A 20,334-nucleotide genomic window follows, 5' to 3' on the forward strand; every position below is an offset into this window, starting at 1 on the left:
CTTTTAGTGAGGTCAGGGCCACTGTGGGGTAGAATGGAGCCTTGGTTTTTTTTTTGTTTTTTTTTTGGGGGGGGGGCTTTTTTCTTCTGTCTTGCTTTTGCTTCCCAGATTTTATATTTGAAAATGATAAATTATCTCTTTTTTTTTCTTTTCCAAGAGCCAGCCAGTAATACTGCAGTTTTTTTTTTATCTGTATTTCATCTCTTGTTGGAGTCAAAATTCCTCTCTGATATGGGTGCTCCTCCCAGCCCCTGGCCTCTCTGCCCTGAAGGTCACAAGGCTGGAGTTTCCCCCACCATTTGAAACAGCCTGGGCCAGCTGACATAAGGGATGTGACTGCCTGGCCACCTGACTGGGAGAAAATCTTCCCCTGGGCTCAGCAATCCTACCTGGTCCAGCCTGGCAGCTCAGGAAACACCTGATAGGTAGGTCAGTCCACACAGAGGAGCTGAGGGCCACAGCCCGGAAAGTGGGCACACATCCTCTTTAACCTGAGTAGAGTAAGTATGGTGTGCAGAAAGGGCTCTAGGTCCTTCCAGAGGAAGGCAAAGCAAGAGGTTTGGATAAGGCACGTGCCCTGAAGCACACATTAAACTAATCTGAATTAGGAGATATTAGGAGGCGGGGCCTTTCACAGGTGATTAGGGCTCTGCATAAATGAATGGATTAACCTGGCCGTTGGATCAATGGATTAAGGAGCCACCTCAAGAGTGGGTCATCTCAGTGTGGGTGGAGCTCTTGGGTCCGTCCCTCTCTGGCCACCTAACACCCTGTCCTGTTGCAGGATACTGCAGCAAGCAGACGTCTCTGGCAGTAGGCTCTCCTGACCTCGGATCAGAGCTGAGCCAAACGAAAGCGGCCTTTTACGTAGACAGCGTCAGGTGTTTCCTTGCAGCGACTCAAGATGGGCGGAGACAGTAACATTTTATTATTTGCTTTTCTGTCTTCTAAAAATTAAAATGCCTTTAATCCCAGCACTCTGTAGGCAGAGAAACCCTGTCTCGAAAAGCCAACACCCCTTATCTGCTCAAAAAAAAAAAAAAAGAAAAGAAAAGAAAAGAAAAAGAAAGAAAGAAAAGAAAAATTCAACTGAGAGTTCTTGATTAAAGGGTCTCAATTCACTACATATTATGCTTCTGAGACTCAACAGATTGTGTTATGGATGTATGTGCCACAATGTGTGTGTGTGTGTGTGTGTGTGTGTGTGTGTGTGTGTGTGTGTGTGTGTATGGGAGGTGTCAAAGAACAATTTGTGGCATTTGGTTCTCTTCTATGCTATGGGTCCAGGGACAGAACTTAGGTTATCAGGTGTGGTGTCAACTGTCTTTACCTCTTGAGCCATCTCACTGGCCCCTCACTGAGGACATAAAGCAATGTTTCCACCTACTCCCAGTAAATATTTGGGCCCTGCCCTGTTTCCTCCCTTCCTCTCTCCGGTTTTCCTTCTGCCTTCCATCCTTCCCTTTCAGTGATAGAGATGGAAGACAGGATGAGTGTGCAGGCAAGCACTCTGCCATGGAACAGCACACTGGAGCTCCATGCTGGTTTTGAGTTCTTACTAAGATCAAAAGAGAGATGCTTGTAAAGGCAACCAAGGAAGGAAAGCCTGCTCTGTTGCCAAAGAAATCTAAGAGAGTGGCTAAACCAGGCAGTGGTGGCACAGGCCTTTCATCTTATGACCTGGGAGGTAGAGGCAGCTAGATCTCTGAATTCAAGGCCAGCCTGGTCTACAGAGCGAGTTCCAGGAACACACTGAAACCCTATGGGGATGGGGAGTGATTAAAACAATGAAGTATAATGTCTGGCGGTGGTGGCGCATGCCTTTGATCCCAGCATTTGGGAGACAGAAGCAAGTGGGTCTCTGTGAGTTCAAGGCCAACCTGGTTTACAAATCAAGTTCCAGGACAGCCAGGACTGTTACACAGATAAACTCTGTCTTGGAGGGGGAAAAAAAACCCAAAAACAAATAATAAAAACAAACAAAAACCAAACCCAAACAAAGAAACAAAAAAAAAAACAATGAAGTATCCTAACCACAAACCCCCAGTGGAGCAGAATGGAGTGGTAGGGACCTGTGACGGCATTTACATGGGCAATGGGATCTGAGACCAGTGAAGAAAGAAAGAAAACACCATAGATGGAGTTGGAGAAAAATTATCATTATCTATATGAAAAAGGATAAAAGTGAAATCTCTACCTCTAACTATAAATGAGCACAGTACCAAATGGACTGAGTCCTTAAATATCAAAGATAAACATAAAGCCTCTAAGAGCGCCATGGGTGGTGGAGCACATCTTTAGTCCCAGTTTGGGACCAGCCTGGTCTCCATAGAGAATTCCAGGCCAACCAGAGTTACATAGTGAGACCCTGTCTTAAAAGAAACGGCTATGCTGTGTCACAGGAAGACAAGGACATGGCAAAGAGTATTCCTGCAGAGTTGTCCCGAGAGCCTGCAGGGGGACAGGGAAGGTTAGGGGAAAGGCAAGTATGGAAAGAATGTTGGGAAAGTAAAGACAAAAGTGTGACTACCCTGGCAATGAGAGAGAAGCTCTGTAGCTGATATGGTTGAAGTACAGGGTCTGGTGAAGGAGCCTCGTGAAGGTCTAGACACTGCCTATGTGCTTGAATCTCAGGGTCAAGTACAGTGGTGGGAGTTCATTTAAGGCAGAGGCCAGGATACCCAGATACTGCATCAGCTCTGGAGGAGGGAGGTATGATGGGTCTGAGCACTGACTGAATCTTCATGGTGTGCTGTGACCATACAGACTTCTGTCCTTATCCAGTAAGTTCCTTTAGGCTTTTTGACTCTGCGCACGAGCATGGGAGGACAGGTGATGTCATTATGTTGAGTCCGCTTAGCCCTCAAGTGGTAGAAGGAAGCCTGTGTGGTTTGAATGGAAATGCTCCCATAGGCTCATAGGGAATGGCATTATTTGAAAGGATAACCTGTGGCTCTGTTGGAGGAAGTGTGTCACTGGGGGTGGGCTTTGAGGTTCCAGAAGCTCAAGCCAGGCCCAGTGATTTACTCTCTTTTCCTGCTGCCTGCTGTTTCGGATGTAGAACTCCCAGCTACCTCTGCAGTACCATGTCAGCCTTCCTGCCACCACGCTTCCCACTGTGATGATGATGGACTAAACCTCTGAAAGTGTAAGCAAACCCCAATTAAATGCTTTCCTTTGTAAGAGTTACTGTTGTCATGGTGTGTCCTTACAGCAATAGAAACCCTAACTAAGACAGAGCAAGACCCCACTCACCAGCATCGATCCCGGGAACTAGGAAATAGAATGTGGATGATGTGTGTGGGGAAAAAATCTACATGCTTGTATCACACACAGACCATCTGTATATGAAAGATGTGAGATAATCAACTGATAAAAAGACCAGTTTCATTGTGTGGTTGGGGTGAACACCTTTAATCCCAGCACTTGGGGGGCAGAGACAGGTGGGCCTTTGAGTTTGAGGCTAACCTGGTCTACAGAGCGAGTTTTAAGACAGCCAGGGCTACACAGAGAAACCCTGTTTCGAAAAAAAAAAGAGCAGGTTTGTTTTGGTGCATGGTTTTAGAGCTCCCGCCTATTTTGTTTATAGACGTCTAGTCGGGGTGCAGGGTGGTAATGATGGGAATGTATGCTAACGCCATGCCCAGGGAACAACAGGAAAGAAGAAGCCAGGGTCCACAATCCCGTTCAAGACCATGTGTGTGAACGTGTGTGTGTGTATACATGTGTGTGTCTAAGCACGCATACACATCAGGGGATGTCCGGTATCTTCTTCAGCTAAACCTGGATCCTCTGGTTCCCTCCACTCAGCGCTGTGAGTGCGCGCATAGACAACTATCTACCATGGTGCCTGGCTCCCAATGCTTTCTTTAAAAAAATAATTAATTGATTAATACATGATACAAGGTCTCACGTATCTCAGCTGGTGCCGAACTATGTGCGGCCCAGGATAACCTTGAAGTTCTGATTTTCCTGCCTTCACCTCTGGAGTGCTGGGATTATGCCACCATGCTAGGTTTATGGAGCCCTTGAGATCAAGCCCAGGCTTCACTAATACTAGGCAAGCACTGTAGCAACTGAGCACACCTAGGACCCTCCCCTCCAATTTCTGTTTCGTTCTTCATGTGTGTGTGGAAAACTAATACTGATCTCAGGAATCTTTCCGTATTCCTTGCTACCTTCCTATTAAGGGGTGGAGCCTCACCTGAAACTAGAATTCCCTAATGATGCTAATTTGGCTGTCCAGCATGCTCTGGGGAGTCCCTGGTCTTTGCTTTCTGAGTATCGAAAACAGATGGGCTGTTATACCCACTTGGTGTTTATATGCGTTCTGGGGACCCAAATTTCAGGCTTTATACTGGTGTGGCAAGCTTTTTCACCACCGAGTGTCTTCTCAACCCTCAAATTTCTTTTTATTAAGAAAACATTTACACTTATTTCTATGTGTCTATGTGCACACTTGGGCATGGTGTGTGTGTGGAGGTCAGAAGACAACGTGAAGGAGTCAGGGCTCTCCACCATGTGAGTCCCAGGGCTCAAACTTGGGTGCAAGCATTTTTCCTCCCAGAGCGGGTTTCCTTAGCCTGCCTTCAAAGCTCTCAATGAAACAGACTGCTTGATGGTGTTGGTGAGAAGAAGGATAAAGAATGGTTTTGTAAGCTAATGTTTCTGTTATCATGCAGACTCCGGTGACATTTACGGCCACAAGAGGGACAGGATTCATCTATGGCGTCCACTGTGAAGGAAGCGCTTGTTGGTAGTACAAAGAGGTGGGCTTGGGCTTCTATATTCAGCTCTGGCTGAGGGTTCGGTTTTCATCGCTGTTCTGCTGCTTTTTCTGCCGCCTCTTTCCCAGCTTCAGTGCTTAAACACAGCCTTTTCTACCTCTGTTTCCACCTCACCCTGGATGCTTCCTGCGATTTTCCATCCAATAAGAGAAGGAGAGTGGAGTTTTGCTTTCCCTGGCAGCCATACACCTTGGGGCTTGCTCCAGGCTCCTCCTCCCACACATCCAGCGCCAGTGTGGAACTCCTTACCCAGATGCTGTTTTTTCCATCCCAGGAGCCTACCTCATTGTTCCTAGGACTGAAGCCATCCTATAAGACAACACTTGCCAATTTGGGAGTTGTTGGCAGTTTTGCCTTTGTGGCACTAGAGGAGTCAGTCAGCGTATCCCATTGTCCTTTGTCACGAAAATGATATTAATAGCTTTTCCTTTCCTCCGAGCCTGAACATGGCTGAAAACACAGAAGAGTGTCTGGCATGTCACACATGGACACAACCTGGAAAGTCACGGGTTTAGGAGTCTTGCTGTCATTTGTGGAGAGCGCCAGTACCCGGCTCTGCTCCCTGCCCTCACAGAACAGCATGACGTTTGGCTCAATCAAGCCCCTGTCATGGGTTGCCACACAAACATTGCCTGCCTTGTGCTGTCATTTCCTGGCAGTGAACAATCGTCCCACACTGCCTCAGGATGCTCTCTCTCACCATGTCCCTCTCGTGGCAGCTGAACCAGTCCTCAAAAAGCAGATGTACAGCTGGAGTCGTTCTTTTGGGAACACAGGCAGGAACAAAGGCAGTGTGGCTGGCCTGGAAGAGTACCAAATGCGCAGTCCTAGGAACACAGCTGCATGGCTCTGACAATGGGGGAACTGCCCCCCCCCCCATTAACTTGTCACAGCCACACATGATTTCTCCCTCTGACACCATGAGACTGGGAAGGTGGCAGCAGTAACTCCTTTTACACAATCACTGACTGGCCTCACCCCATAGCACTGGCCACTGGCTAGGACAACATAGTTCCAGAAGCTAAGCGAACCAGTTGTCTTTCTAGATTTTTTTTCTTCCTCACTTAATATGCATCGTGTACTTGGCCACACCTTCAACCTCTGACGCCTCACTTTCCCATTACTTAAATGAATTTATAGAGATCGATTCAAGCTGATTTCTGTATTCTCAGCATAGGATGGTCTATGTTAATGGAAAATATGCTTCTTCAAATGCACACTGGGAATAACTAGTGTTAGATACCAATTCATCAAATATCCAACTAATATTTATGTAACATCTACTTTGTCTATTTCACGAAGTGTATGGAGCTCCTTGAGAAGGTTTAATAGATTGCTCAGGAGGTTTGCATCCTTGAAAAGTTAATTATGATTAGTTTGTATTTTAAACGACAAATGATTGCTCATTACTTGGGACTTTTTCGTAATAGGAACTTAAATACAACCAAGGGATAAAAAGGGAATTCATTCAGACATTAGGTTTGGGGAGTTGTAGATTGAATGTTAGTAATAAGTGATGTGGACTTTCCTTGTTAGAAGGAAATCCTTCTGGAACCTTCCAGCTGACAAAGCATTATCCTGACAGGGAAATGTCACATAGCCCCCAAACTGACCATTATCTGGTTATTTGCGGAGGCAGAAGCTGCCAGACTCCTGAAATGGTCACTTCGGATTCTCAGAAGGTGGAAATAATAAACAAGCAGTTAGGACTACACGCTAAAGGGCGTAGTGGGAAAAGACTGAAAGGCATGTGCTTTCCAGTTTGTCCCGCTTCCATATTGATGAGATACCCACCGATACAACATACTCTGTGCAATTTTTCTTCATCTCCTGGAATCTTTCTAGAGGCCGTCTCCTGCCTGTGTGTAATAAGAACAGAGCTGTAACTTCACAGGATTTAGAATCCTATTTTGTTTATTCTCGCAGTTAAAACATTTCTGATTTTGTGCTTTCCCCTCAGAGATTAGTTCCATCTGCCTGCACCTTAACAGCAGAGAACACGGTTCCGTGGGCCAGGGCATCTGCGTTCAGGAGACAGAGTTATCTCCCGCTAATCCTCCCAGCTCACGTTAGCAGCTTTCAATGGTTCAGTATTTTAAAAACACCACCATGGCCGCATATTAAATATTAAGGGCCTCCCTCAGCTCCCGAACCTTAAAAGTTATTCTCTGTAAAAATCTGCGCGAGTGTTTCCATGGTGCAGAATGAACGTTGCAGCGAGGTTTTTTGGAAGCAGCATGACTATAAACGTCATTCCCGCCCCTGCCGTTCACAAGGGCCCATTTGCTGTGAAATATTTTGAAAACACAGCAGAAGCGGGGACAGCGCAGAGCGCAAACATGCAAAAAATAAGGACGAGCCGAACGTGATGGAAGGACGAAAGGGCGGGGGCGGGATGGCAGCTTCAGGACTCAGGAAACGAACGTAAACCTAGAGGGAACTAGGCGGGCAGGGGCTGTGGTTCGGGGACCACGGGGGGCCGTTCCCCAGGAGCCAGGGGGGCCTCGCGGGTGGAGGAAGCCGCCACCGAGCCCGCGTTCTCCCGGCAGCATCGGGGAGCAGGGCCTTCCGGGCCACAGTCCTCCCAGACCCAAAAATAGCTGCAGGAACGCGAGTGGAGCTCTGGCCTGCGGCGCTGGGCGGAATCACAGCCGGCCTTATCGCTGACAGGCACAGCGCTCCAGCCGCGCCCAGAGCTGGCCCTTTATAGCCGGTCCCTCGAGCCCCGCCCTAGCAACCGCCCCTAGCAACGCCTAGCCCCGCGCTCTGGGGTCTTATCGGCCTCCAGCAGGCCTTTCCTGTCCCCTCCCCCACGCCAGCCTCGCGACGCCGGGCCACGTGACTGCCCTCCGGGAAGGCGGGGTGAGTGGAACCACGCGGGGCGGGGCGGGAAGCTGGGGCGGAGGCTGTCGTTATTAAGACGCGACCAGATGGTCGTGTCGCCTACTGTTCGTCAGCGGCTGGAGGTTCCGTTCCCCAGGCGAAATGGCGGAGCCTGCAGTGCTGGCGTGGGTTCGCGGCCCCGGAACCGGGTGCAAGGCGCTGCCGTGGGCCTCGGCTAGGAGCTCCGTGCGCGATGTTGTCTACCGATACTTCCAGGAACAGGTGAGGATCGCGGTGGGGGAAGGAGACTCATCAGGCCGGGCTGGGTTTGTCGTGGGTGCGTCTGTCCTCTGAACTTTAAAATTTTGAGACTGAGAATTCTCCAGTTTCAGATGCTTCCAATCAGTATCGAGACCTTCCTCTGGTATTCTATGACGGTAGTTGTTTTGCCTCCACATCGTAGGAGAAAACAAAATCCAGTTAAGGCCCTTATCCAATCTTGATTAGAAACTGGTTCTGTTTTCTTTATCCCTAAATGATGCCATTAAGACTTGGTTTCTTACATTCATATTATGGATAGGAATATGCTTTTTTTTTTTTAAATCCACCCACCGGGAAACTCGGTTAGTTACAACCTAGAGAACAGTTCATAACCAGACCCAGGCCAAAGGACGTTTAGAGAAGGACACGGGTTCATCTGGTCGCTGCTCAGGGCCAGTCACTCACAGGTTCTGTTGACGCCATAGGTTCTTGGTCCTTTTTAGACTGCCTGTTCCCTTGGTCCATGTGTATTTATGAAATCCTGGTCAAGGGCTTCTAAAGTTGTGCTCATTCGTTCCCAAGGAAGTAATAAGTACCAAGCCTAGTTCCATGAAGGAACAGTATGGGCTTGCAGATATTGTGGTTTTCTTTTTTCATTTGTTTGCTTTTTGTTTTTTTCTAGACAGGGTTTCTTTGTGTCACCCTAGCTATCCTAGAACTAGCTCTGCAGATCAGGGTGGCCACCAGCCACCTTACAGAGCTCCGCCTGTCTCTGCCTCCCAAGTGCTGGGATTAAAGGTGTGCGCCACAACTGCTGTCATAATGTTACTTTCAATTTCTTTGTTTGTCCTTTAAAAAAGGAGAGAAAAAAAAAGCAAGGTCTTTCCTTGTATTGCAGCCTAGTGTGGTCTCAACATACCAGAGTGCTCGGATTATTGGTGGATGCCACGACATCTAGCCTTTGTTTTCTATACTGCAGTCCAGTAAAAAATTCAGAACTGCTATTAATCACTTGAATGGAAGTATTTCCCAAAATGGTTGACTTTTATTACATTTGAAGAATAATTTTCATGACTTGTTTTTAAGCTTAACATTGATCCATAAACAGTAGGATCTTAACGATGAGAAGTGTTAAGGACATTTTTGGGGGGGGGCCTTGCAGTGAAGCTGGGTCTGTGGTTTATGCCTGGGATCCGGCACTTGAGGTGGAGACAGGAGGATTGGGAATGCTCAGCCTCTTTGTAGTAAACTTGAGGCCAACCTAAACACGAACCCCTTTTCAAAACCAAACAACGCCATATCACTTAGTCCTCAGATTTAGCACAGGTGACATACATGGGCTGTAGGAGAAAGCCAAACATCCAGAAAAAGACATAGAATTGAGTTGTTTGAATGACAAATAAATGGGAGCAGTTATCAGAATATTTAAGCCTGTCTTTTCCCTAACTACAGTAAGTGTGAATACAAGCCACTTACAAAAGGGCAGTTTGATAAAATATGAATTATCAAAATAGCCGAATTCACACTATAATTTTTAAAGCAAAACAGTTTTGACCCATGAAAAAGTTATCTCTTACTGAGAGAATAAAAATTTTCCTTGCTGATCTTTAGCTATAACAGACACCAGTAAAAAAAACTACAAATGAACAAGAAACTCCCAAGAACATAAATAGTAAAATGCTTTAAAGACCCTAAAATCCTACTCCTTTTTTATTTACTGGGAAAACTTGACTTCAAAAACCAGAGATGGAAAGAAGCTCTGCTGCTAGAAATTTTGTCAGAAAGAGGAAACATTTTGTTTCCCTTTGCCGTGAAGGTCCAGGTCGTTTGCTGTAGGGAAGAATGCCCAGACTGGGTGTTTCCCCTTACACATCTATAGCCCTGCTTTGTCGTAAGCCTGTTGGAATGCTACTATACAAAACAAATCTTTTGTATAACATAAAATACTTTGATTAGTTTTTTTTTGTTTTTTGTTTTTTTTTGGTTTTTCGAGACAGGGTTTCTCTGTGGTTTTGGAGCCTGTCCTGGAACTAGCTCTTGTAGACCAGGCTGGTCTCGAACTCACAGAGATCCGCCTGCCTCTGCCTCCCGAGTGCTGGGATTAAAGGCGTGCGCCACCACCGCCTGGCTGATTAGTTTTTTTTTTTTTTTTTTTTTTTTTTTGGTTTTTCGAGACATGGTTTCTCTGTAGGTGCCTATCCCGGATCCCGGAACTAGCTCTTATAGACCAGGCTGGCCTCTAACTCACAGAGATCCGCCTGCCTCTGCCTCCCGAGTGCTGGGATTAAAGGTGTGTGCCACCACCGCCCGGCTTGATTAGTTTTTTTTTTAATATTTATTTATTTATTATGTATACAATATTCTTTCTGCGTCCTGAAGGCCAGAAGAGGGCACCAGACCTCATTACAGATGGTTGTTAGCCACCATGTGGTTGCTGGGAATTGAACTCAGGACCTTTGGAAGAGCAGGCAATGCTCTTAACCGCTGAGCCATCTCTTCAGCCCTGATTAGTTTTTTTTAATGAACTATTTTGTTTGGAAAAAAGTTTCTGATGCCGGGTGGTGGTGGCACACACCTTTAATCCCAGCACTCGGGAGGCAGATGCAGGCGGATCTCTGAGTTTGAGACCAGCCTAGTCTATAAGAGCTAGTTCCAGGATAGGCTCCAAAGCTACAGAGAAACCGTGTCTCCAAAACAAAAAACTAACAAAAAAGTTTCTGCCTTTATATTAATGTCTTTTAAAGTTTTGCAGCCAGTCTTTTAAAGTGATACACGTCTTTAATCCCACACTGGGGAGGCAGGTGAGTTTGGTCTACAGAGTGAGTTCCAGGACAGCCAATGCTACAGATGGGCCTGGAATGCCTAGGAAAGCTAGCTGAGCAAGCCGGGAGAAAACCAGTTTTTCCATGGTTTCTGCTTCAGCTCCTGCCATACTTCCCTCAGAGATGGGCTGTGACCTCTGGTGTAAGCCGAAATCAGTCCTTTCCTCCCTTAGTTGCTTTTGGTCTTCGTCACAACAGAAGGGCTATCAGTTCTGAGTTTTCATCACATCCTGTGTTTGTTGTGTGACAGTTGACCATGATCGTCCCATACATCCGTACATCAGCATCAACTGTCCCCCGCCCTCTGGCCTCTTGCTACTACCTGCTCTCCCTAACCTCTAACTTTGGAAGCTGTTCTTTTTCCTGATAACTTTTCCTCTCATGTGATTGTAGGCAGTTACATAGCTTTAAGTGACATTGGCATATTGACAATTCTGTGTGTATGTTGAGGGGAGTTTGGTTTGGTTTGGTTTTTGAGACATCTCTCTTTTATGTAATGTTGGCTGTCCTGTGTAGACTAGGCCTCACTATGTAGACCAGGCTGTCCTGGAACTCACAGTGATCTGTCTGTCTGCCTCTCGAGTGTTGGGATTAAAGGTGTGGTCACCTTGCTGGGCTAGTAGTTTTATTTAGACTAAAATCTAAACTCACTGGGATGGGGGTGCACACCCTGATACCTCAGCACATGAAGACTGAGGCAGGAGGATTGCAGGTTTGAGTCCTGAATCTAGGCTACATGGTAGTTAATGCACACACCAAATGTACCCTTGCCTCTGCCTTCTCCCTACCTACACATGTCAGGATGACTGGCAGATTTAAACTTTGGATCAGTTTTGATACTGAGTTTACTTTTTTAGTTATTTTTCTTTTTTACCAGTTTATAAAGGTCATGAGAATGAGGGAGACTTCTGAGCCCTGTGTAGCCTGACACTGAGACAAGGAAGGGAGCTGTTAGGTCACAGTAGGAAATGACACCCAAAATAGAGGGCGGGTTTAGCCCTTGTTTTCAGCTTAAGAAGTAGTAATGCAATCGGACCTGGTAATCTGTCAATAAGAATAAATGAGGTCTCATCTCGTGTCACAGGCACTAAACACGTACTCTCGTTTCTAGGAAATCCCTGTGGACTGCTTCTTCGTGAAATGCAACGGAGTCCTCATTGCCCCCAGTGACACGGTGCAGCATGGAGCTGTGTACAGTTTGGAGCCCAGACTTTGTGGGGGGAAAGGAGGTAGGACTTGATGGTGGCTTCTTGTGACAAGTCTGTATCTCTTAGTGGTGTGTTTGAGATTAACAGACTTGTTGGGCTTCATATACCAACTTTGTTTTTCCTTGTGAAACCATTTGTACTCAATTTTGGAATTTTTTTTTTTTTTTTTTTTTTTTGGTTTTTCGAGACAGGGCTTTTCTTGAGTTTTTGAGCTATCCTGGAACTAGCTCATGTAAACCAGGGTGGCCTCAAACTCACAGAGATCTGCCTGCCTCTGCTTCCTCTCTAGTTGGTTTTTAAACACAGTTGATGTAGCCAGGCAGTGGTAGCACACACCTTTTATCCCAGCACTCAGGAGAGAGAGACTGGTGGGTCTCTGAGTTCAAGTCCAGCCTGGCCTATAGAGCGAGTTCCAGGATGGCCAGGGCTATGTAGAGAGACCCTGTCTCAAAAAAACAAACAGCCCACCAAAATAACCCACCATAGCTGATGTAGATATACTGGTGGCTAATCTGATGTGCTTCTTTCAGCAAATTTGTACTCTCCAAGGGCAAGGCACAGGATTTCCTACATGAGCCACCTTATAAATCAAATTCTTCTAATTCTGTGTATGAGTTCTTGTGCATATGTGTGAGTTGTGTATGTGGAGGCTGTGGGTTGATTGAGATGGTCTGTCTTCCTTAGATACTCTTCACTTTATTTGTGAAGACAGGATTGCTCACTGACCTGGAGCTTATCAGTTTGCCCGCTGAGCTCTAGGGATCCTCTAGTCGTGCTGTTGGGGTTTGAGCGCCTGTCCTTGTGCCCAGCTTTTGCATGGACGCTGAGAATCCAGAACTCACTTCCTTATGCTTGTACAGCACACACTTCACTAGCTGCTGCCTCCCAAGTCCTGTCACATAATTCTTCACCTAGCAAGCTCGGAGCCTCTGGCATTGGCTGAAGCTTTTTTATCGATCCTACCTGTACAGTACAGCATTTCAGACATACAAAGTGGAAGGCAGAAAACACAATGTTAATCAGATTAATCAATACCTTTGCTTCCTGGGCAGAAACCTTGTCCATCTCCTTTTCTAAAAGAAAAAGAATGTAGAGTTTATTTTTATCTTGTTGTATAGGCTATTCTCATTAATCTGACTTGTATCTATCCTTAACCACTTAATCCGTGAATATATTGGTTTCAGGTTTTGGGTCTATGCTTCGAGCACTTGGTGCACAGATAGAGAAGACAACCAATCGCGAAGCCTGCCGGGATCTCAGTGGGAGGAGATTACGAGATGTCAATCATGAGAAAGCGTAAGATACCCACTTTGTATTTAAGTCTCTTGACAATATAGTGACATTAAGCGTGATACACCTTTCTGGAGAAGTGTCAATATGAATAGGAATCCATTCATTGTATAGGAAGCATTTTTTGTAGTCAAAATGCTTGGTGAGTTCTGAGAAATATCTCATTAACAGAATCTCTCAAGCAAGCATCACAGAGAGAGCATTAGTAAACTCAGACATTATAATTGATCATCTGATACAGTGAAGAGATTGATGGACTGATGTGTGAGGTGTCGCTTATGAGATAATGGCATATAGTTTCACGGTAAACTTGATTTGTGTGTATTTGTCTGTTGTGCTTTTGAGATAGGGTCTCTCCCTGTAGCTTTGGCTGTCCTTTAACTCACTATGTAGACCAGAATGGCTAAACTCAGAGAAATCTGCCTCCCAGTGCTGGGGTTAAAGGGGTGCGGCATCAGGCTTATAAGTAAACTTGACTTAATAATTAGGAGCAGGAATGAAACAGCAGCCGACTAGCAGTGCAGCTTGGTGGTAGAGCACTTGCTTAAGGTCCTGGGCTTGATCCCTATGATCACCCCCCAATAAATAAATAGTACAGTAGCTGTATAAATCGATGGCGGTTATTAGCAAGCATTATACCATGTGCATGACTGTTCTGTACTTTTGTGTTACTCAGAGCTGGAAGGGTTGTTTTCTTTTAATAACAACACCCTGCCGGGCGGTGGTGGCACACACCTTTAATCTCAGCACTCGGGAGGCAGAGGCAGGCGGATCTCTGTGAGTTCGAGACCAGCCTGGTCTACAAGAGCTAGTTCCAGGACAGGCTCCAAAACCATAGAGAAACTCTGTCTCGAAAAAAAAAAAAAAAAAAAAAAACAAAAACAACCACCCTAAACGGATGAGTAAATGTTACTATGACTACAGTGTCATTAAGCATTAAGTTTTTCAACTATTCTGTCGTATTGGGTCACCTTTATACATATGGTCTCCCAGTGATCTAAATGCCGTGTGTGATACATCCATTCACTTCCATCTCCACCCTTCCCCAGGATGGCCGAGTGGGTCAAGCAGCAAGCTGAGCGGGAGGCTGAGAAGGAGCAGAAGCGCCTGGAGAGACTGCAGCGGAAGCTCGCAGAGCCTAAGCACTGCTTCAGCAGCCCCGACTACCAGAGGCAGTGCCATGAGATGGCTGAGCGTCTGGAGGACTCTGTCCTCAAAGGTGAGAGCGAGAATTCTGGCTCTGCAGCCCTTGGTGCATGAGCTTCGGACCACTCCACTGTGAGGAGTGGCGCCAGAGCATTTTGCAAGAGAATGACGAAAGCCGGCCAACCTCTCTTACCACATGCTAACCCTGCACCGCATCCAGTGCAACACAGCAACACTTGGTATGACAACCCCAAATGTCTTAGGCTTTTGGGCCCCAGGGAAGATATCCTTTCTCTTCTTTGTTGTGAGCCTGGCCTTCAATGGCTGAGTCATCTCTCCAGACCATTCTTTCTTTTTTGTGCAGTGCGGGGCTAGGGGAAGCCTTTGGGAGTTAGTATACACCTCAGCATGTTTTTTTGTTTTGTTTTTTCTTTTTTCTAGACAGGGTTTCTCTGTATAACAGCCTTGGCTGCCCTGGAGCTTGCTCTCTAGGACAGGCTGGCTCAGACTCACAGAGATCCACCTGCCTCTGCCTCTTGAGTGCTGGGATTAAAGGTGTGCGCCACCACCGCCCAGCAACCTCAGCATGTTCTTTTAAGCATCCAGTCCAGTGCTCTGGGCCTGTCATGAATGTCATTGATTTAAAGGATCCTTTTCATCACAAAGGCTGTGCTAGGACAGGAAAGACAAATGTATGCAAATAACCATCAGATATGAGCCTTCAGCCTCAAGTTGCATATTGGTGTCTTAAAAAGTTCTGTTCTAAAGCCAAGCAGTAGTAGAACAGGCCTTTAATCCCAGAACTTGTGAGTTCAAGGCCAGCCTTGTCTACAGAGTGAGTTCCAGTACAGCCAGTACTATTACACAGAGAAAGTCTGTCTTGAAAAACCGGGCCTGGGGAACATGTTCTAAACTGGATGTGTGTGGTGGTTCATGGCTCTAATTCCAGTACTCAGGAGGCAGAGGCAGGTGGATATCCGTGAGTTTGAGGTCTGCCTGGTCTACACAGCAAGTTCCAGGACAACCAAGACTACATAATAGACCCTATCCCAGAGAGATGGATGGATAGAGGGAGGGAGGGAGGGAGAGAGGGAGGAAGAGAGAGGTAGATGAATAGATGGGTAGATAGGAAAGTCCTATTCTAGAGACTGATTGTGAGGCAGAGGCAGATGGATGGATCTATGTGAGTTTATAGTCTACACAGTAAGTTCCAGTCTAGCCAGGCTATAAAGAAAAACCCTGTCCCTTAAAGATGAAAGAGTGGGGCAGTGGTGGCACATGCCTTTAATCCAGGCATTCAGGAGGCCCAGCAGGTGGACCTCCTAGTTTAAGGGCAGCCTAGCCTGGTCTACAGAGCGAATTCTGGGATAGCCAGGGCTACACAGAGAAACTCTGTCTTGAAAAACGAATGAATGAATGAATGAATGAATAAATGAATGAATGAACGAACGAACTGTCCTGGCTGGGCGTGATGGAGTGCCTGACCTTTACACTTGCTCAGTGAAGACAGGAGAGTCGGGAGAGCAAGGTCATCTTCAACCACAGTGTGCTGAGACTAGCTCAGTCACAGACAGATAGGATTCCGTAGTATTTATCTGAGATTGTTTTTAAGTTTGGGATTAATCTCATAACCATAAAAAATTTGGTATGAAGAAATTTATATTAGGTGAGGAACAGCCATAACTAAGTATGTATGAAAAAAAGTAAGGAAACTTGTTACTTTGTATGCTAATTAAAAGGGTTTTTTTTTTTTCTTCTTGAAGCTCTCAGGTGGGCAGAGCAAGGTGGATCTTTGTGAGTTTGAGGCCAGCCTGGTCTACAGAGCAAGTTCCAGGACAGCCTGGGCTACACGGAGAAACCAAAAAAAAAAAAGCTTCTTTAAAAGATTGTAGCACTCTGTACAAACCCCAGAGTATGTCCTTACAGAAACTGGTTTAATTTTCCTCTCAGGTATGCAGGCTGCCTCCAGCAAGATGGTGTCAGCAGACATCAGTGAGACTCGGAAACGGCCTAACAAGTCGAAAGCAGACCGCGGACCTGGTGCAAAGAAAAAGAAGTGCTTCTGGTGAGTCCTTGTCTGTTCACTCAAGTGCCTCTTCTCTTTCCCTTCCGTCCACTCTTTTCTCTGTCTCTCTCTCTCTCTCTCTGTCTCTCTGTCTCTCTCTCTCTCTCTGTGTATGTGTTTGTGTGTGTGAGAGAGAGAGAGACAGAGAGACAGAGAGGAGAGAGATAGGTCAGTCATTGCTCTGTCTGCCAGGCCACCCTTCAACCTTGGGATTCTCCTGCATCAGCGTCCTGCATGGATCTCAGATCACCAGCATGGGCCGTCACACTGAGGGCTCGAGCAAACACATTTTTAAGTAGCACTGATGGGAGCTCATTTCCGGAGTGCTTTGGTCTTCGGATTTTGTTGCTTGGCACTCTGTACACATTTGCAGTGTTTTTTGCTGTGGATGCCATTCAGCAGAAATTGAGCGATGAGTTTGTGTACATGTTTGTGTGTGCATACATGTGCAGTGTGTGTGTGGAGACGAGAGGCTTTCCATCTCTTTTTTTTGACATAGTCCCTCACTGAACTTGGAACTCATCCGTTCGGTTAGATTTGCTAACCAGTGAGTACCAGGGATCCTCTTGTCTTGTATTTCCTACGCCCACCCCCATGCTGGGATTTCAGATGCCCCCCTTCTCTGACTTTTTATGTAAGTGGTGGAGTTCACAACTCAGGCCCTTGTCTTGGATGTAAGGCACTTGACAAACGGAGCCCTATTTTCCCAGTCCCCGAAAGGACTCCTTTCATAGTGAAACATCACATAAAAGATACTCCTTTTCTTCATTTTTTTCCCCAAGTTTTTATTATTTTATGTGTATGGATGTTCTGCCTGCAGTACAGTCAAGAAGAAAATTTTCATCAGGGCAGTTGTCCTTAGTGTGGCCTTGGAGCCAGGTAGTCTGGCGACCTGTTCCCACTAACTTGATGTTTGTTCCTGTTGTCTTGGCCTTTCCCAGACTGTCAGATCACCTCTAATGCCTGCCGCCTTTTGTTTAGATTCATCCGTGTTTAGTTGTTGTTTTGGTCTCTTGAGTCGGGTCTTGCTGTGCAGACAAGAATAAAGAATCCTGGTCCATCCTGCTTTACCTTCTGAGTGCTGGGATTATAAGCATGAACTACCATGCCCAACACATACTGCTTCTTATTGTAAAGTTGCCTGCATATTCCAATTTCTTTATCCATTCTCCATCTGTTAGAAACCGTGGAGACTTTGTAGTTAGGGGAGTTGTCCTAATTAGGGTTATCGTTACTTCAATGAAACACCATGACCAAAACAACTTGGGGAGGAAAGGATTTTTTTGACTTATATTCTCAGATCATTGTTCATTATTGATGGAAGTCAGGATAGGAACACAAGCTGGGCAGGAACCTCGAGGCAGGAGCTGATGCGGAGGCCATGGACGGGTGCCTTGCTCTTCTTGGCTTGCTCAGCCTGCTTTCTTACAGAATTCAGGACCACCAGCCCAGGGATGGCATTACCCATCAATCATTAATTAAGAAAATGCCCTATAGCTGGGCGGTGGTGGCACACACCTTTAACCCCAGCACTCAGGAGGCAGAGGCAGGTGAATCTCTGTGAGTTTGAGACCATCCTGGTCTACAAGAGCTAATTTCAGGACCACCAAGGGCTACACAGAGAAACCCTATCTTGGGGAAGAAAAAAAAAAGAAAGAAAGAAAAGAAAAGAAAATGCCCTACAGTCTTTCAGCCCAGTCTTATAGAGAAGGCATTTTCTTAATTAAGGTCCCCTCCTTTCGGGTGACTTTAACCATGTCAGGTTGACATAAAGCTATCCAGCACAGCAATTATGACTGAAGCATACGCTGTTCTCCCTCTTTCTTAGAGATAGCTAGAAATAGAACTAGGTCTCACACATGCTAAGCAAGCACTCTACCACTTAGCTTCACCCTCAGACCTAAGGATTTTCTTCGTTGCTTCTTACTGTGTCTGATTGTCAACAGCTGGAATTAATATAGAAAGGGAAAGTTTCAAGTATAATTTTAAAAGAATCACAATTTAAAAAAAGAAGGAACTAAGAGAACGTGCAGGGAAGAGCGTGTGTATGAGGGAGAGCCCGCCACCAAGAGCATGGGCACACGGGCGGGGTTTTACATGCTCGGATGCAGTCCCTTCTGTTTACACCTCTGGAGTACACTTTTCTAAAGTGCACCTACTTACCATCTCAGGGCAGCCCATGCTTTCCCCGTGTCTGCAGATAGTCCCCACCCAGACAGAGGTACAGGTTGGAAATGGGTCACATCTTTCCGCTGCTTCCGCAGGTTGGGCATGGAAGGACTGGAGGCTTCCGAGGGGTCCAGTGCTGAAAGCTCAGATGACGACAGCGACGAAGTCTCTGATACTTCTGGCCTGAACTGCTGTGCTCCAGAACATGGTAGTGACGATGTTGAGGTGGCAGCCAGCTCTCCTTGCAGTCCCCAGCGCTCAGGATTAAGTACACACTCTGAGGCTCCGGAAGAGCTCCAGAAAACCATGACTGACCCTGAGCAGGACATTGTAGAGAACACACAAACTGAGTGGGGAGAGACGTCTTCCAGGGAGCACAATGAAAGGAAGATGGTCACAGAGACAGAAGATGGCCCAGCAAAGAAGGAGACAGAGAGTCCCAAACCCACACAAAAGGACCAAGAGACAGGAGTGACTGGTAGAGACAGAACTGCCGTGGCGCTATCCGGAGAAGATAGCAAAAGCGTCCCTGTTGCTAACTTGGAGGGAAGCCACTCAGGAGACACAGTATGTTGGGGTTTTGTTTTCCTTTAAAAAAACAAAGCAAAACATGTGTATATATGGGGGGGGGGGAGGACATGTCCCAAGCTGGGAGTTGGCAGTAGACATCTGTAATATCCCAACATTTGGGAGGTAGAGGCAGGAATATTACTGAACATTTGAGACCAGGGCTATACATAGCAAGACGCTGTCAAAAATAGATGCCAGATATGGCAGTACATGCTTGTCATCCTAGCCCTTGAGAGGCCGCCCTGGGAGGGCTGAGAGTTCAAAGGCAACTTCAGCTACATAAGGAAATTCAGAATTAGCTCTGACTTTTGTGTGAGGCCTCATCTTGTGGGACGGTAAGGGGAGGATCTGTGAGGAAATTCTGTGCCTGTTGCTGTCTTGAACGTTTGTTTCTAGCTGCATAGATAAGAGATTAGCATTCCCTGTGTATCGGAAACTGCGTGTGGAATGGCGTGTGGATGACAGTCTATAGTAGGGCGATGATGCTACAGTGAAGAGCAGCTCTTTGGAAATAAAACACGGTAATTACAGGCTGGCTTTAATTCTTCCTTTTCCCAACAGGCTCTCAGTCGGGAAGCTGTGGATCTGTTTGCATTCAGCTCTGCAGCAGAGTTGGAGTCACTGGGTTTGGAGAGGCTCAAGTGTGAGCTGATGGCCCTTGGACTGAAGTGCGGGGGCACCCTGCAGGAGCGCGCAGCCAGACTCTTCTCCGTCAGGGGCCTGGCAAAGGAGCACATTGACCCTGCTTTATTTGCCAAGCCTTCAAAAGGGAAGAAGAAATGAATTTCCTCACAGCTTTCATGTGTTTGACACTTCCTCTGACATGATGTGGACTGTGGCCAATGTTCCTATTGATACTAAAAGTCATTTTTTTAATAACTTGGTTCTAACTAGTCTCTTTTCATTGGTACCTGGGCTTGGGTTTTCATTGTATCATTTGTAGGATATTTTCCTTTTTTTTTTTTTTTTTGGTGTTTTTGAGACTCACAGCTGGGCACTGGTTGCACATCCCAGGCAGCTCTCTGTGAGTTCAAGGCCCTCCTGGTCTATAAAACGAGTTCCAGGACAGCAAGAGGTTCACAGAGAAACAAAAAACAAACAACAAAAATTAAAAATTGAGAGAGACTCTTGTAGTCCAAACTGACCAAGAACTTTATAGCTTGCGTTCAAACTTGCAGTGATCGGCCGGTCTC

At 46.2% G+C, this 20,334-nt stretch overlaps 1 protein-coding gene across 1 annotated transcript; it reads left to right on the forward strand.

Annotated features, from left to right (window-relative positions):
• Nucleotides 1–7,717: 7,717 nt before the first annotated feature.
• On the forward strand, nt 7,718–20,020 carry Sde2 (spliceosome associated SDE2). Its single transcript, XM_075989323.1, has 7 exons — nt 7,718–7,892; nt 11,805–11,922; nt 13,086–13,197; nt 14,241–14,410; nt 16,288–16,402; nt 18,667–19,138; nt 19,703–20,020. The coding sequence occupies exons 1-7, from the start codon at nt 7,773–7,775 to the stop codon at nt 19,922–19,924; spliced, it is 1,329 nt and encodes a 442-aa protein (XP_075845438.1). The 5' UTR covers nt 7,718–7,772; the 3' UTR covers nt 19,925–20,020.
• Nucleotides 20,021–20,334: the final 314 nt, after the last annotated feature.

This window comes from Microtus pennsylvanicus, chromosome 10, assembly GCF_037038515.1.
Source record: "Microtus pennsylvanicus isolate mMicPen1 chromosome 10, mMicPen1.hap1, whole genome shotgun sequence".
Lineage (NCBI taxonomy): Eukaryota > Metazoa > Chordata > Mammalia > Rodentia > Cricetidae > Microtus > Microtus pennsylvanicus.